At 30.5% G+C, this 19,638-nt stretch overlaps 1 protein-coding gene across 1 annotated transcript; it reads left to right on the forward strand.

The window, feature by feature from the left end:
- The first annotated feature begins 7,732 nt into the window (after window positions 1-7,732).
- On the forward strand, window positions 7,733-11,573 carry LOC124838698 (Aldolase-type TIM barrel family protein). Its single transcript, XM_047314375.2, has 5 exons — window positions 7,733-7,781; window positions 7,881-8,884; window positions 9,721-9,900; window positions 10,247-10,504; window positions 11,108-11,573. The coding sequence occupies exons 2-5, from the start codon at window positions 7,886-7,888 to the stop codon at window positions 11,177-11,179; spliced, it is 1,509 nt and encodes a 502-aa protein (XP_047170331.2). The 5' UTR covers window positions 7,733-7,781; window positions 7,881-7,885; the 3' UTR covers window positions 11,180-11,573.
- Window positions 11,574-19,638: the final 8,065 nt, after the last annotated feature.

The raw sequence follows: 19,638 nt of genomic DNA on the forward strand, positions 1-19,638 counted from the left end.
ACATGAGAACATATAAAATTATCTAATCTAATATATTTGGTGTGAATTTTTTCATTTGCTCTCTCTCAAGTTAATATTTTCGGATAAATTTTGAAAGGTCATACACATACAATTATATTATGGTAAATTTTTTAAAAAGTATTTTTAATCCCATAAATTTAGATATATTTAGTTTTCTCATCTGAACTTAACTTGTTTTTAGTTTATAAATTTCGAAGATTATCTCCTCAGTCTTTCCGTGATTATTATCAGTGTATCAAACAATTGACTTTTAATTTGAGGCCGTTTGAAATCGTCTGGTTGAATAAAATTTAAATTTTAAAAGTATAAATTTTTGTCATTTTAACTACGTAAAAAACAATACATAGATTTCGTTTCATTTTCTAATACCAGGAATTATTCGTTTTAGATAATGAGAAATCATCAACTTTTTTGTCCATGTTGTAACAGCCCAGAATAAAAAATAAAGAATACTATAATAATTTTAATTACTGACTCCGTCACTAATTAAATATTAATTCAATATAGTAATTAAAAACTAGTATAGTAATCCATGCATGAACTTTTTAAAAAATAATGTATTTGTAATAAAACAAATTATAATAATTAATTTACATTTTGTATAGCAAAAAAAATACGGTTTAAATTTTGATTTTAAAATATGATTTTTTTCCATATATATATATATATATATATATACTTAGACATTTTCTATAACACTTCACCTCTTTTGAAATACTCCGGGTGTAGAAGATCTATTAAATATGTATTTTTATTTATATAGTTATTATTTTAAATAATTATAACAATAGTTATATGCTATGTAATATTAAACATCTAATATTTTTTAAGTAGATTACATTGAATGAAATGTTACAGTTTTCTTCTTTCATTGAATTTTTATACAATCAATTACAATCATAATTTTTATTTTAAATTAACTTACAAAAATTCAAATTTGAATTATAGTCCCTATTTTCTATAATTTATTTAGATTTAAATTAGTTTTTACTTTTTCCTTCTCCCATCTCATATTAAAATCAATTTAATTATTTTTAATTATCTGTTTTAATTTTATTTGTTCATTTTACATTTTTTTTTCTCTTCCCTTTCTTTTTCCCAGATTTTAGAAAAAAGAAAAAGAAAAATCTTATCAAAATTGAGCTCCTTGGAAAATATTGACCAGTTTTCTAGTATGGGCATCCCTGATTCACGTAGGGAATTTGGCTCTTCTGATACTAAATTCTAAATAATGCGAAAACCGAACCATTTTCATTTTGTTTTTTCGTGAAAAAGATATATTGTGGGAAAAAAAATCCGTATTTGTTTTGTTCTTTTGATTCATGCAGTGGCCGGTCATTAATATGATACGACAAAACCACCTTGTAGATAGTGATTAACTATTAAGTAAATTGTCTCTTTATTACATTTATAGTATTTAAGTTTTTGTTTGTGTGTGATTTTAGTTTTTCTAAAATTATTATTTACTTAGTTTTTATAACTTTTTAATTGATTCGTAGATGAATAATGTTAATAATTAACATTAAACTTCGTCAAGTAATTAATGAAAATACAGCGTAACTATGATTAATATAAATTGACAAAAAGAAACATACGTAAAATATTTAAATAATAAAAAAAAAAAAAAACTGAGTTCACTCTCTCCCCTATCTCTACCATGAAGTCCATTATTTTGGTTTTCATGCTTGATCACGCATTTTATGTAGATTTTCTAATTTCTATAAAATAATTCTCTTTGCTATATTTTATTTATTAGTCCTATGATTTTAACAAGATTTGTCGAATGATATATTTATCAGAAAATCTCGTTTAATTCTTGTGATTATAGAAGTGTGTTATAATAACCATAATTACAATATTAAAAACAAAGTTAATTTTCATAACGTAGCAAGACAAAAAGAAATATTCATTATTAAAATAAAGTTACAGTAAGTAACTTAATTTTAATAACGAATATATATAAATTAATTATAAAACAGAAAATTAATTGACAAAAAAGTATAAATTATTAAATAAAGTTACATGTAAGAAACTTAATTTTAAGACTTAATTGTTTTTATTTTCGTCAATTTTATTAGATGTGGAATTCATTTTTTTTTCAAATGTTCAATATAGTTTCTTATATCATAATTTATGTTCAAGAGTGATGTGTCACTCATTGTTGTTGTAGACATTTTTTCGTTAACGATTTAAATTTTGTTAGCGACAAAATTGAACATAAATTATGATACAAGGGATTACATTGAATATTCGAAAAAAATAAGTCTCACATCAAATAAAATTGACAAAAATAAGAACTAAAAGTGATATTAAGCATAATTTTAATAATGAATATATAAATTAATTATAAATTCAAATATTAAACAAAGTACAATTAATTGATGAAAATATTACACCAATATCCCATTTTAGCAAAATGGCTAAAGTAGCTTTGTAACTTTATTGTTGGCACGAAAGCAAAAGTATCTTTGGTTGATAACTCCAAACACAAACTACGTGTTAGACTTAAACAAACTCTAACGTTGATAACCTTTTCGTCTAAACAAAGTTTTAATATTACTTTATTGTGCTTGGATTTAAAAAGTATAAACGTCGAATCATTTCACCGTTGGATGAGGTGGAATAGCATTACTTTACCTCACATCTTAATTCGATTAATTCTTATAACATTGTATGGACAAATTTTTTATTTAAATGTGTAAACTTAAATTAAAGACAAATTATTGACAAAAGAGGATCATGATACGTAATGGACGTTTTCTTACTTTTTAAAACTGCAATTGCTTTTTCTACAATAAATTTTTGTCATTGATGGTAAACGAAAATGCTCTTGTTACAACATAAAATTCCAAAAATGATAAATAAAAGTTTGTGATGATTAATTATAAATATAGATTAGAAATATGAAAGTGTACCCATTTTGAAATAAGTTATTTATTTGAAGGTTAAAGAAACAAAAGTTTATATTTGAAATTTCGTTTTCATTTATACATAATGTTTTATTTTAAATCTGTTAAGACATATTGTTATAATTAATTATTGTTTTTGACGTATCATTCTTTTTGAAACTTGAAACTTTGTCATAATTTTTTCTTTAAAAAAGTTTCGAAGATTAAAAGAGAAAAATATATTTAAATATCTTTGGTCTAAACTTATAAGTAACGTGAGATTATTGGGTATATCAAAATAAACCTTCCAATCAAGATTATGGAAGGAAGCAAAAAATTATCTATTGACTCTCATACCATCCGTTACTTTTTGTTGTAACATGTTCTTAAAAGGTCGAGATAAACTTGTGTTTTCTGTATATCTATATGTACTCTTTCATTTCTCCAAGCTAATGGGTCTTCAAACGTTCTTGTCTGTATATTTTATTTCGATCTAGTCGTAAAAGTCCATGAGTGGGGAGTCTGCAAAGAAACTCTGACACTCAAGTCAGCAATGTGTCACGGGTAGTATATGTTGTATTAAAAAAAGTCTACTAATATACCTCGTGAATAATGACTATCGTACATGCAACATCCATACTTCTAATAAACTATATTATATATTTTAAAGATAAGAGTTAGAAAATCTTGTATTTTAAATCTAAATGTATTATGAACATGAAAAAATAATAATAAATCAAGTAGTTTTAAGGAATATTATTATTAAGTAAAATGAAAATAATAATAAAAATAAATATATGAAGAAAAAAAACTAATAAAAAATATTAAGTAAAAATATATATTAATTAAAATAATATTAAATATGTGTGTTAAAAAAATATTATATTTAAATTATCTCTAGTTACCTACTTATCTTATTTATTTATTTAATTTAATTTATCGAGCTAATCATGTTTATTTATTTTAATTATTTCTAGTTACACATTGTTCTTGTTTATCTATTTCATTTCATTTATTTCTAATTACGTATTAATTCTGTTTATTTATTTAATCTCATTTATCTTTACCACATATTCTTTATATTAATTTATATTTTTTTATTACATTTACTTATAACATTTTAATCCATATATAATTATTCATTTAAAGTTTTTCGATTCTTATTTTATTTTGTATTATTTTATAATTTAAATATATATATATATATATATATATATATATATATATATATATATATATATATATATATATATATATATATATATATATATATATATAAAAGAGTATAACTTACTTGCTCTAGATTAAAAACTGATAGGTAAGGATTGGAGAGTTTACTACCGTGATCTCCTAGACACTTATTGATCGTCAAACAGATGATTCAGTAAGAAGTTGTAGAGAAAAGGGAGAAGAAACTCAAATAAAGAGCTTTAGAGAAATGATAAGTGATTTTTATAATAAGAAGAGTTTATGAAATTTTATTTATATTATTAAATTATTTTAACATTAAAATATTTGATCTCACTATTTTAAAACACTTATCCACTCTAATACTCTATTTTCTAAATTCTTATGGAACACGTAAGACGAGTTTATGAAATTTTATTTATCTTATTAAATTATTTTAACATTAAAATATTTGATCTCATTATTTTAAAACACTCATTAACTATATTCGATTTTCTAAATTCTTACTTAACACATAAAAAATTAAATTTGATCTTAATTTAAAAAATAAAAAAATTGTTTAATTTTTGGATTAAATATGTTTTTAGTCCCTTAAGTATCACACGATTTTGGATTTAATCCCTACTCGAAACTTTGATGGCTTTTAGTCCTCATAGTTTTGAAACTCTTACTATTAGTCCTTAAAAATGAACGGAGTTAACTTTTGTGTGATGTGGCAAACGGCAAGGACACTCTTACGTCAGCTTCCATCTTCACTCTCTGCCACATTGGTTGTTTAATTTTTGAAATGAGATTAAGTATGTTTAATTTGGAGGGATCGAGCTCTGGATCAACCAAAGGGGAGAGAAAACCAATCAAGAGATCGAGGAGGTAGATTCTGAGGCCGTAAGAGACAACATAAAACCCCTGCACGTAAATAATACGCAAGACGTAGATGGATGCCATGACCAATGTCACAAGCGTAATGGGGGGTAGATTTGTCGAGATAGTACTGAAACAACTTAGAGAACTCCTGCAAATATTGCTCCACCGGTGGAGACGACGGAGCAGCGCCACCCCCATTGCCACTTCCCTCCATTCCAACGGATTCTGACGCTTCAAATTTAGAATCCCAACAAACGAAAGCAATCGTTCACTGTTAATGTTATTTATCAAGGTTTAGGAAATAGTGGGAAAGGAGATCTGGGAGGGTGGTGAGGTTCACGTTTCTATAATTGTTTCCAAAATGAAATAATAAAACCTTGGCCGAGAATTCATGGATGGAATTTTCCGAGACTGATTCCGCAACACCCAAACCCTATATCCCCAATCTTTATATTCACACGAAGAAGAGCAAAACAAAACCTATCAACTTACCTCCTCAAGAAGACGACCTTCAGATGTATCTCCTCAGCTTTCTTTGCCCCCAACTGCAATGATGAAGAAGAACCCAACTTCTTAAAATTTCATTTATAAGAGATGACGAAGTAAGGTTCAACCAAATTAATCATACTTAATCTCATTTCAAAAATTAAACAACCAACGTGGCAGAGAGTGAAGATGGAAGCTGGCATAAAAGAGTGTCCTCGCCGTTTGCCACATCACACAAAAGTTAACTCTGTTCATTTTTAAGGACTAATAGTAAGAATTTCAAAACTATGAGGACTAAAAGCCATCAAAGTTTCGAGTAGGGACTAAACCCAAAATCGTGTGATACTTAAGGGACGAAAAACATATTTAACCCTTAATTTTTTAAACGGAATTCAACAAAAATAAGAAATATAAAAACTGAATTAAAAAATTAAAAGAATTAAAAAATAAAATAAAAAATATTAAGAAAGAAAACCAGCTAAACCCCGCATTATACATTGTTTAGGTATGGATTTCATGGGACCAAGAGATGTACCTTTCTTACGTGACTTTGTCGCTCGCTCTCCTGCAATATAGACTGCACGCTCATCCTTCGATGGGTCGCTCGCGCTCCTTCGATTCGCACCATTCGCTCTCCTTCACCAGCAAAGGGGGGAGGTACCTACAAAAGGCACTCCGACGCTAAAGTTAGGCGTGTGTTGGAAGAACTTATACTCACAATAGAATATTCAGTGAATTGTTATCACTATTGATTATTTGGATCTCATAGAGTGTGAGTTGAACGTGTTGGCCCTGTATTTATAGGTTATCACAAGCCTAATAAAATATGAACAGACTTACCTTAAAATCCGGGCGGTTGCTCATAAACAGCTTTATGAATATCTTTAATCAGATATCTTTAATTATTTTATCCTCTGCTGGATTATTAGTTCAATAACTTAAATGTCGGTCCAATTGTGACCCAACATCTTTTAACATGGTTTGACCTGGTTGACGAGCGTTGTGGCCCAACATCATTTGACCTGGTTAACGAGTGCTGTCCACGTTTGACCTGGTTGACGAGCGCTGCTACAGTAGATAGACGATCGATCTTGGATGCTAACCGTCGGTCTAGATAAAAACTGAATTGAAAAATAAAATAAAAAATATTAAGAAAGAAAAACATCTAAACCCGTATTATACATTATTTACATATCGTTAATTATTTAAATAATATTGCTCAAAATAACTTAATTAAACAAACGTTAATGAAAATTTAATTGAAAAAATAAAAATAAAATCACGTTAAAAAATTAAACGAAAACATAGACGAAAGTAGTATATAAGTTTAATAACTAATATATCATTATATATATCTTATAATTGGGAGAAAAGGTGTTTAGGGAAGGCTACATAATAAATAATAACATTGTTACTATTAGGAATTATATTTGAATTTTATGATAGATCTTCATCCTTCCAAACCTTCATTGAATTTTCATCTATGTTGGAATGAAATTCTTTTCTCACTAAAGTCCAAAACTAAACTTATAAAGATGAAATGTTCAACTCCAAGAGTAGTTTGGCTGGTGATAATATCTAATGTTAAGAATAGTTATAATATTTAAAATTAAATTTTAACAACTATAATATGTATTTAGATGTTATAATTATCAAAGATAACGTGATTTTATTTTTCTTCAAAGACTATAAATGTTTTTTCTTAAATGTGAACTAACAATATTTAACCTTTTTTAAAAATTATAATAGCATTTTAAATATCTTTAAGGATTAAAATATATTTTTAGTAATAATCAATGAAACCCTATTATGAAATAATTTGAAGTGAAAAGGTAACGAGACACAGAAAAAAATATAAAGTTTAATGAGGATAATTAATTACAAAATTAAGAACTTTACTTATAATTAATTTTAGATTTGATTAACTATACATTTAATTTTATTGTAATTTAAAATTACTAAGGACTTTCCCACATTAAATTATGAATAAATTCAATATGTATTCAACTTAATTGTTTTTAATAAGATTTCAAATTAAGGTTCAGGGATGAGAATGACCTTCTCTTTAGAAATGAGAAAATTAGTCATGAATATTTTCATAAATACATTTTTATAATTAAAAGTAAAATTGAAGAAATAAAAATTTTAAGTAAACTAATTAATATTTTTGGTGAACATGACAAAATAAAATACGAAAGAAATTTTACAATGGATAAGAACGTACTTTTGAATAATATTTTATCTTATCTCTTTGTTTTCTTTCGGCTATAAATTCATTGAGTACACGTCCTCTCCAGCTCATTGACAACATAATCCTGTCTTTTAATATTTCAGGTAAACTAATTCAATATTTATTATTTTATTATTTTCTTTCGTTTTTCTTTAAATTTTCTTTAAATACTAACGGTAAACCCTAAACCCTCTTTCCGGCAGCCCCAATGGACTTCACTCCACCGCCGATCGAGGACGGTTTCACCGCCGAGAAGCTCTTCTCGCAAGGCTTCTCCTACACTTACGATGACGTCATCTTCCTGCCCCACTACATCGACTTCGCCGCCGACGCCGTCGACCTCTCCACGCGCCTCACGCGCCGGCTCCCCCTCGCCGTCCCCCTCGTTGCCTCCCCCATGGACACAGTATCCGAGTCCGCCATGGCTAGTGCCATGGCCTCCCTCGGTGGCATCGCCATCGTGCACTCCAACGTTCCGGCAGCCGCCCAGGCCGCACTCCTACGCGCGGCCAAGTCCCGCCGCGTCCCCATCCTATCCGACCCCGCCTTCGCGGCCCCCTCCGCTGTCATCGAGCACGAGGACGACTTTGCGGGCTCCCCCTTTCTCCTCGTCACAGACACAGGCGCCGCCGGCGGGAAGCTCCTCGGCTATGTCTCGAAGCGCGACTGGACCAATCAAAACGACAAAAGCTTAAGGGTTGGCGACTACATGGCGCCTCCGCCCCGGCGCGCGCCGTGGAACGCAGACCTGAACAAAATTCATGAGATCATGGAGAATGAGAGGAGTGGTGCAGTGGCTTTGGAGAGGAATGGTGAAGTGGTGGATTTGGTGGTGAGAGAGGAGGTGGAGAGGGTGAAGGGGTACCCCAAATTGGTGGCGTCGGCGACGGTGGGGTCAGATGGGGAGTTTATGGTGGGGGCAGCGATGGGGACGAGGGAGGATGATAAGGAGAGGCTGAAGCATTTGGTAAAGGCTGGGGTGAATGTTGTTGTGTTGGATAGTTCTCAAGGGAACTCAATTTATCAGTTGGAGATGGTGAAGTATGTGAAGAGGGTCTACCCTGAGCTTGATGTGATTGGTGGGAATGTTGTGACCATGTACCAGGCTGAGAATTTGATTCAGGCTGGGGTTGATGGGTTGAGGGTTGGAATGGGGTCTGGGTCCATTTGTACCACCCAGGAGGTTTGTGCTGTGGGACGTGGTCAGGTATATTCGATTCCTTAATTGATCACTGATTGATTGGTTATTGGTTGAACATTGATTGAATGATTGTTGATTATTGATTGAATCTGTTCACCCTTAGCGTCAAATATACTTTTTGGTTCATGGACATGATTCATAACTATTAAGGCTTATCCTAAAAATCAATTCCGAGGTAAGTGAAGTCTGAACAAATACTACTGTTTTTTTTCCAAGGAACAAACCCGGCAAGTGCTGTAACAGTTTAACTTTGGGTTCAGTATATTAACCACTTGAAACCAACTCATTAGTTCCCTTAACATCAAATTTAAGCGTGTGATTTGTTTTTAGGCTTTAAATCGTTGTGGATGCTGTTTAGCTGCTTAGAGACTCCGAAGTTCTTGATTTTGTAGACAGAATTGTGTCATGGATGGGTTTTTAGAACCTTGGTCTGCCGTGTTGAGTTGTGATAAGATTTTTGTGTTGGTTGGATTCTAGGATCAATGAATCCTTTTGAGGATTGGGTCAACTTTTGATATTGATAATGTTTGATAATTGGCGATGGTCTTTTGTCAGGAGTTTAGGGTGTCTATACTTAGCGACTTGACTCTTGATGGGCTTGTGCGTCATGCCTGATCCTTGGAGTTCTCTAAAGGGCTTTCTCTGTAACGATTTTTTAAATGTGTTCCTTGTATTGAATATTTGTGAAACTACTTTTACTGTTTCTTGAAAAGATGTTTGAAAACAGGAAATGGGGTAAAAGTCGGTTAGTGTTATGTTTTACTTTTTGATAACAAATATTAAAAATAAGGTATTCAATTCCTCAATTCTTAATATTGACTATTTGAGTTTATGCATTTCAGGCAACTGCTGTTTACAAGGTCTCATCCATTGCATATAAAAATGGTGTTCCTGTCATTGCCGATGGTGGCATCTCAAACTCTGGTCATATTGTTAAGGCTTTGTCATTGGGAGCGTCAACTGTTATGATGGGAAGCTTCTTGGCTGGTAGCCATGAGGCTCCGGGAGCTTACGTATATCAGGTATTTATGAAGGCCTGATGGAATATTGTGAAGTTTTTGGTTTCCTTTGTGTGTTCATTCCCTAAATATATTCTCAGCATATGTGTAAGTTATAGTGTTATTAAGAAAATCTCTTTAGAAATAGAGAACAGGGGAACACTTTTAGGAACTGTATGTTAGATTTTTATATTTCTGAAAATGTGTTATATCTCTCTCACACTGGCTCTCTCTGTGATTCCTTTTCTTTCCTATCTCTTAGTTTCTATAAATTTTCCATTCCTCTTTCTTTTGCTGATGACTTGTTACATACTTAAACAAGAATAAATATGGTATTTATATCTATTACTAACTACCATTTATGCACCAGAATGGTCAACGTGTCAAAAAGTATAGAGGTATGGGTTCCCTAGAAGCTATGACTAAAGGGAGTGATGCAAGGTACTTGGGTGATACAGCAAAGCTAAAAATTGCTCAGGGGGTTGTTGGAGCTGTCAAGGATAAGGGTTCTGTCTTGAACTTCATACCATACACCTTGCAAGCAGTCAGGCAAGGGTTCCAGGATATCGGCGCCTCTTCTCTAGAGTCTGCTCATGACCTTCTAAGGTCCAGGGTGTTAAGACTGGAGGTATGGTTAAGCCACTTTTAATTATTTATTTCTTATTCTGGCTATTAACATTAGATATCAATAAAGTTTCTTTATTTGCACAACAAAAAAGGTGATGCTAGTTGTTAACTGACTCCCCTTTTCCTATGGAAACCATTTATTTGGCTTTGTTCAAAAGCTCGGATACTGTAGTTCTTAAAGGAATACCCTTTTGTTTACCATTGTATTCTTAAACTAATAAAGCTAGATAAGTAGTAAAAGAAATTGCGGCAATTTGTTAGGATGGATTAGAAAGGATTAATCTAATAGAAGTCAGGACTCAAATAGGTCTATTTTCTTGATTCTAAATACACCTTTAGTTTAACAACAAACTATTATTGTTTCCTTAAAATTTTAGGTCACCTGAATGGATTGCATTGATTTAAAAACAAAATGTAAACAATTTATTTGCATCAGTGTAAGACTGTGTACAATGAGCCTTTCTCAACCGGGGTATGTTTGTTAATTGTGGTTTGTCTAGGGGTAAACTCTTGTGTTTGTATTGAGTCTGCAATTTGCTGTGTTTACAAGCCACAATTGTTTTGCATCAACAAAACTTTGATGTATATGTCCTGTTCTTCCCAGGTCCGGAGTGGAGCAGCACAGGTTGAAGGTGGAATTCATGGGCTCTTTTCTTATGAAAAGAAATACTATTGATGTGTGAAACAATCCATCCCAAATCATAAGCGGTGCTATAATCCTTTGTTGCAGTAAACCATAAAAGAAGGGAACATGTTGCTGCTGTGTCAAGCGAATTGAAGTCTATACCTCTAATAGAACATCATGGAAATTTTTTCCTGAGGTTCTGAAAGAAGAACACTGATTTCGTGGGAGTTTTTATCAAATGTGATGGACTTACCTTAATATATTTTGCATGTTTTCATAAACATTATGGTTATCCGTAGTGCCGCAAAAACTTTTGGTTTGGATTGGAATAATAAAATGTGCCTGTGGCCTGTAGTGCCCTAACCCAGTGGCATATCGAGTCTATTTGAATACTTGTTTACATTTATTCCCTACAAAAGTAAGACCCTAAAAGTATTTATTTTAATCTCATGTTGATATGATAATAGTAAATTTGGGTAAAATTTAACGCATGAACTAATTTAAAAATCTTTAAAAATTGAATTGTTTCGTTTACCTGTTTAAAGATGTTAAACGTTGAGCTTGGTTCCATATATTCATTTGTAGAATATTGATGATTTAAATGTTTTGATCTTTTAAATTGTTTTCTTAATATTAGTTTAAGTTATAAAAATATTCCGTGTTAATAAAAAGGGTTTGATATTTAATAGATTCAATTTGATTTATAAAAATTAGTTTTATTTGCTCTGATCTACTATGGACTTGGATCAATTATACAATTTGTATACTTTGATTTACAGACATCCATTCGGGTGAATTAAAATTTTCTGTGCAGAAGCCATTTATATCTTTCTTTAAGAGCATTACAAGTAGATAAACAAAAGGCTATTACTTCCTGTACCATATCCCAAAACTCCATCATGTCGGAATTCATTTTCCTGGAACACATCAAAACAAAAATCCTGAAATTTTATTCCGGTAGACGATTACCCCATTTCTATTAAGGAAATAAATTTTCTGGAGACTTTTTCATGGGGTGTACCAAGAAATTTGATAGGGTGCATGAAGTTGAACAAAAATAAAGGATAGGGAAAAGACCAAATAGCCATAGATATATATTGAAATGGAAGGAACAAAAATGGTTGTTAATCTTTAGTATTTTTCAAGATGCCATTGGAGAATCTTAAACCAGTGTTGGATCTTGATCACTAATTTTATAGAGCCAAAATAAGATTTAAAATTTATATGTTTTATCATTACCATTAATATAGCAAAAATAATATCTAATATAAAGTAATACAGTTATAAAAAATTGCATATATTTAATAGGTTTTTCTTTGTATTTTCAAATTATTGAGTTTATAATTAAATCAAATCTAAAATTTTCAACTATTTTTTTAATATAAATAATTATGTAACATCCCAAGGATACAGTAATAAAATCATATAATAGAATTGATTACAGTTAATAATAAATCAGTTCAGTCTTAACTAAACAATGAACGGTTATAGCCGAACGACCTTACATAAGTTACAAACTTCATCTGTTCCAGATAAAAGAAAACATGACTTAACGGTTTACAAAAAAAAATTAAATACCGTACGGTCACATAGAAACGAAAGAGAGGAGGTGACCGAATGATCACCTCACAACAAAACTACTATAAACTAGCCGAACGCTCCTATGGCTCGGTCTTCACTTCCACTTCTATCAAATTTTCTTCTTCCAGCGCATCCTCCAACAACGTGTCTCCATCTGCTCACATCCACACGGATGATCATTGCAATGACAAGACGGACGTACAAGGACAAGACAACACAATAAAACACAGGGTAAGCTTATGTAATTTAATTCAAGTAATAACATACATTTCTCATATTCACACACATCAAATACATCTCAACGTACGATTCAAGCAAGGCCTACTACTAGACTGATTGTCCGGACGGTATGAATTCTGTGTAGCTACGACGTTCGTGCACCCGGGTGATGTAGTAACTGGAATACTCTCATCAGCTGCCACCCGAGGTTAGTCCGTTTCGTCCAAAGTACCCTTAAGGACTAGGACCTCCTGTCGTTCCCACACATGACCTACTCTCCTCTACATGAGGACGAGTACTCACGGAACATCAGGATGAACCGCCAGCTAAGCATTACCACATTCATACTTTACAAATTCCAATATTCATCCAAGAGTTATTCCTCCTTGGAACGCTCGTTCAAAATTCACAACCTTTCATTTATCTCATATACTTTTCATCTTTTATAATTCTTCACTTTAGTGTCCTTTTCATCACAATTTCTAAGAACAATAAATACCGAACGTTCAGCCCTCTTCAGAACGAGGACGAACGATAGGAACGAGACAGAGAAATCTCCCGTTCCATAATAGAATAAGACCGAAAGGGGTTACTGTCAGATTTAGGAATAAATCGGGTACAATTATACAATATATGACGAACGTTATTTATAACATGAATCAGTTAAATGAAGTGACTCTCGTGAACTCCAACCAATACTCAAAGAATACATAGGTACTGGGACTCTAGATCAGAGACAATGAATGTAGACACGTTAAGACGTCAAAGAACTATATTTAGAATAGTTTACATACAGAAATCCCATGCCAGTAAATGACCGAACAAGGCAAAGGAAAATTCTACTGAAGTTGGACGAATGATATTTCATCAAGATTGATTTACTATGAACGAGTACGAGCGTTTGGTATAAGACCGAACACCACGCATTACAAGAGCTTGGTGTGAGACCGAAAACTACTAAACCTAAAATAAAAGCTTAATAAAATAAGGTATTATAGGAATTATGTCTGAATAACTACCATATACAAATACATACATACATATATATATATATATATATATATATATATATATATATATATATATATATATATATATATATATACAAGATTTATGTTTGTCATTGAAGCTCCGGTGCAACTACGCTTGGCCGAACGCTCAAGCATAACTTTTCCACAAGAAGGCGTTCGTCCTCAACTAGAATTCTTTCCAAATGAAAGAATTCAATGTCAAACCAGTTTACTAGAAACACTGAACGGCCAAGGACCGTTCAATGACGAACACATATTATCATAGTGAGAATTTCATATTCAGATTTTCATTTATATTTAACTCATTTTTTTCAATACATCATTTTTGAACCTTATAACTTCACAATAAAACATCAACTTACATACTTCGTAAAACCTATATCATGTTGATAAATCATACTCCAAAACGATTACTCATATTCACATTCATACACTTCAAACATATCAACCATCATGCATTATATTCATTCATTCAAATAACGGACGTTCATACAGTACAACCACATACAGATTAAATTAAATAAGCTTCCCTTACCTGGATACGCGATTAACGTCCTAAGAGTAGGTTTTTGGGTTCGTCCGACTACAATCTTTCTACACTCAACGATCACTGATTCTTCCAACTAAACCAAACAACATGAAATCAAAAATAACTTAGACTACACCCCTGCATGCAACCAGAACTTGGTTTGCATGTACAAAAGACGAACGACCAAGGATAAATACACTTACCTGCTCAAACTTGAAACTTGTTCGGTTCAAGATGAAGCTTGGGACGCCGGGAATGCTCCTACGGTGCCTGAGCGGCGATCGAAGCAGAGAAAAGGTTAGTTACAGTAGAGAGAAGGGAGAGTTTCTAGAAAGAAGGTAAAGAAATGAGAAGATCAGAGTTTTGGGAAGAAGAAGGTGCATGCAGAAGAGAGTGGGTACGGGTTTTCAGAAAAATCAATTTTTGCTTCCCACGTCCAAACGGGCGTCCGCTCTTCTGCCGACACCTGCCTTCCACTTTCTGGTTTTCGAATCCCGTTGCCTGACACCTGGCGTCCATGTAGAGGGTTTTGGGTGCGTTTTAAATGACTGACAGGAGGGTTTGGATGCGTTTTTCCGAGTCTGACAAATTACATTGCGCGCAAGAAATTTATCTCATTTTATTTTTCACTATTGTTTTGATAAATTATTACAGAAAAAAAAATCTTTATGTATAAGTAAAATGTAATTTCAATTTTTAATAAAGATTGACATAATTTAAATATAATTGATAATTTTTTCAAATTTGGATGATTAAGAATATCTACAATAAAATAGTGAAGTTGAATTTTTAAAATAGTTTTCTTTTGAATATGATATTGGAAAATTAGTAAACAAATTATTAATTGATAGCAAGTGAACAAGTAAAAAAGTCACGATAAATATAATTTTTTTTTCATGTTTTCAAATTCAATAATTATTTGAGTTTTATTTCTATGAAAACTAAGTTTTTGAATATTTATATTTTAAAATAATGAGAATATTTCAATAAAAAAAGGGTCGGCCACTGCCTTAGACCATGAAAGGTGGAGTTGGGAATGTATTTGGTCGAATATTGCATAAAAAGTTCTGAGTTTTCATTGTTCTGACCCTCTTCTGTTGTTATATCTGATTGTTTAGAGAAGCAGTCAGTTTATTTATTTTTATATAAATAGGTGTCAAATTTTGGGTTTTATTTATTTTTATATAAAAGTAATAATACAATGTTTAGGATACAATTATGTATAGAGATGACCAGTGAGGCGACGTCTTTTTGATATTGTTTTTCTTTTTTTTATGATAGTACTGAGATAAAACATTTAGAAAAATAGCTGAATTAATTCGATTATAATTTTTTTGGACTTGTTTAAATGTTCTTTTAACTAGCCCACTCATAAATGAGGCAATCTTTATTTTTTATGCGAAATAGTCAATTTTCAATTTTGGAGAATTTGAAACATAAGATATGGTTCAATTAATTGACAATTTCAATCAATACTTTTTTTTTTTTATTTCTCTCGTTATCATCATAATTTGTGACGAGATCCTGAATGAAGAAAAATCTATGTTAAAAGATAATGGAGTTAATACAAAAGCAAAATGGAGAAATAATAAAATTCATAAGAGGAATGCATATATGAGAATATAAAAAAAAAATATTTATTACCCTTGGTTGTAATTATTTATTTGACCATCTAATTCTCAGTTGTAGTATGATTAATAGTTATAACTCAGTTTCTTTCTAATTATTTTTAAATAAAAATTATAAATGTAGTGTTTCCATTTCATTTTTATTTCACTTTTCTCTTTTTCTACAAACAAATCGACAGTGTGGCTCTATGGGAAGATGGATATTGGTTCCCTGTTTTTCCAGGTGAAATAAGGCTCTGCTATTTGCACTCAATCTTTTTATAAACATATTCGTTCTGTTTCTCTTATTTAAATTTACATATTTATCTCCATTTTTTTTTCTCTTTTTATCAAAATGCTACTATTCCACTAACACAATCTTATGAATCACAATTATTTTAAAAATCCCTTTTGATTTTCATGGTTTAAAAAACATTTTCTGAAATATTAAAAAAAGTAAAAGAAAAATGTGTTTTAAAAAAAATTCAAGAATGTGAAAAAACAAAAAGTGTTCCAGAAAAAGTTAATTATATCTTTTAGAATTGTACTACTCGATTTAGAATAGAAAGGCTAAAAAAGAACTCATCTACCTATGCTACTTTGATTATATATTTTTCTTTTTAAGATGATTTGAATATAAGTCAATACATTTATAATTTATATTTAAAAATAAATTGGAAGAAACTAAGTTATTTCTTGTAGATCATCATTCCACTTTAACAATTTGTATAACATGGAAAATTTATAACATAATGAGTTTTGTTTGTTATCTTTTTTTTTTTCACAATAAAAAGTTAGATTGTGAATGTTTAATTGCAAAGAAAACGAATACTATTTTAACTTAATTAGAGTCCAATTTTGAACTCTAATTATTTAAATACAAGATTTATTCTTCAAGAATAACAATTTTATTCTTGAACTCTGATTATCTAAATACAAAATTTATTCTTCAAGAATAACAATCTTATCTGATTGATTCTAAGAAAGAAAGCTAGAACTGAAAATATATTTTGAGGGACGGTTCATGAATTAAAATCTTTAGGAAAAATGTTGAGAGAAGCTCTACAGAGATGGCAATGCAACTTGAGTGGCGAGTGAGTCACCTATCATTGAGGGTTGCAGGAGTAACGGTGCATGGGCAGTGGCAGAAAATGTTGTGGTAGGAAGACATCCCTAGTAGCGACAAACCCTGCATGTGTATATGAAGAGAACCGTGACGAGAAGGATAATGGAAAAGAGTACGATGATGAAAAACCACAAACCACAATTGAAGAAGATAAATGAAGGTTAAAAATGTCATAGTAGACGAACAACCACAATTAACAACATCGAAGAAGTACCAAGTTCGTCAATGTCTAATGAGAAGAAGATCGTGGAAGAAGAAGAACGACAATCATTAGAAACGCCTCCTACATAAGGATTCAACAAGATTTTTCCTAATTGTTTATTTTAAATAAATGAAAATTCATGTCACTACCCATTTTAGTGAGCCAAGTCAATTAAAAAAGCCCCATCAGCGTGCCACTTGGATGTATTTTTCAAATCGTTCAGAAAATTTAACTGCAGGGGGTCCAATTTCTTAAATTTTTCAAAAATAGAAACCCAATTGAGACAAAAAAAAATGAAGGACCGATTTAAGACTTCTTACCTAAAATAAGGACCTCGGGAATGATTAAACTTAAAGTAGAAGTTTTGTCTGCAAAGGTGTCTCTACCAACTAAACAATCCCTAAAATCTTTGTATTCTAAGACAAAGGTCTTATTTGGAAACATATGTGTATCAATGAAACAACTTATAGACCTTTCATATTGTATGGTTAGTCAATATAAGCATGTATCTTATCATTTATAATATAACTTATGAATGAAATTTTGTATATTGAAGAGAATTCTCTCTCATTTCTATGAGTATTTCTAGAAATATTTACCTTTTTTTTAATGAATTTTATCATGTGTTCTCTAAATTCAAGTGAAGATTCTTCTTTCTACTTATGTTTCTCATAAAAAAGTGGTATGTTGTTCTTTTTCTTTTCTCTTTTAGCCTTAAATTACAAACATTAGTTTACATAACACACTTTTGTTTGCATGTTACCAATTGGCTTGCAAGCCAAACAATTGTGTCAGTCTTAACTCTCATTTCACCCTTGTTAGATATATTATCTTTATTTTATCTTTATCTTTTATATTTAGTTAATTTGTTATTATTCATTATTTGTATTTTTGGCTTAATCCATATTTTTTCTATTATAAATAGAGTATCCTATGTATATATTCAACACAAGAAAGATTAATATCATACATAATTTTTTACTATATTCAACAACCCTTGATATGTGTGTTAGTATTAACTTGTTTGGCACTCTTGACATTTGTGTCAAATTTAATATGCATGCCACCAAATGTGTTCTAATCTTAACTTATGTTCCACTATTTGCGTGCATGTGGCGTGATTATATGTTGCCTTAGTTTTCATCGAGGTAATTCTTCAATTTCATACCTTTAACCTTCAAAATTCTAACAAGGTGTTTTTATTCACCAACTACAACTCTTGTAATTTCAAACCTCTCCATCATCCTTTTATTTGAACCACTCGTATCTAGGAGAGTGGGTATCTGTTATACAATCTTACATCTAACTTCTAACTAATCCATTCACATTAAATTATTATCACTCCTCACTCCTAATTATATCGATTATACCTAAGACAACATGTCGTCACTACTTTTACTACACTTTAAGATGAGTGTAAAGACTTTCAAAGTAAACTTAGAAGTATAATTTTATTGAATTTAAGTGTTTAGGACCAAATGCAAAAACAAAACTATTTAAACTAAAGCTAACTCGATTAATACTAAAGTTAACTAAACTAATAATATATTTAACACTTAACTCCTAAGATTATTCCTTAAAAGTTGAAAAAAGAAACATAGTAACTCTTAATATTAAGAAAAAAGATCATTATTACATTCAATATCATAGTTAATTTGATAAGCTCTTTTGTCTAAAACTTTGTGTGTAATTAATTTCTCGACGGAAGTGTATAAAACTTTTATACTCTGTCTTATGAAGTTGCTCTCTTATAAAAATAATAAACTACAATTTATTTTAATGTGGAACATATGTGGACAAATAAGTTTGTCAATACATAACTCACAACTTGCACAAGTCAAATTATGGGTCCAACCACAATTTTTTTAAAATCTTGTATTACTATATAAAACTGTTCATGTATTAAATATAACTGTATATTTTTATTTAATATTTCATTAATATAATATATTTATAGATATAAACCTATATTTTATTATAAAATTTATTTTAATATTTATTATAATGTTTTATTGTCTATTTGTACTATATAATAAATTACGAAGTATAAATTTTAATTTCATTTTATGGTTTACTTTAATATTTTTTTATAATATGCTTCATTTTTTACATGTAAATAATATTTATGTTTTACTTATACTAAATCCTTATTTCTATAAGTTACCCAAATTAGCAATTAGGAATTAAAGAATTATAAAAAAACTTCTACAATAAC

The sequence above is a fragment of the Vigna umbellata genome, chromosome 3, assembly GCF_029865625.1.
Source record: "Vigna umbellata cultivar VRB3 chromosome 3, Vumbellata_1.0, whole genome shotgun sequence".
NCBI classification, from domain to species: Eukaryota; Viridiplantae; Streptophyta; class Magnoliopsida; order Fabales; family Fabaceae; genus Vigna; species Vigna umbellata.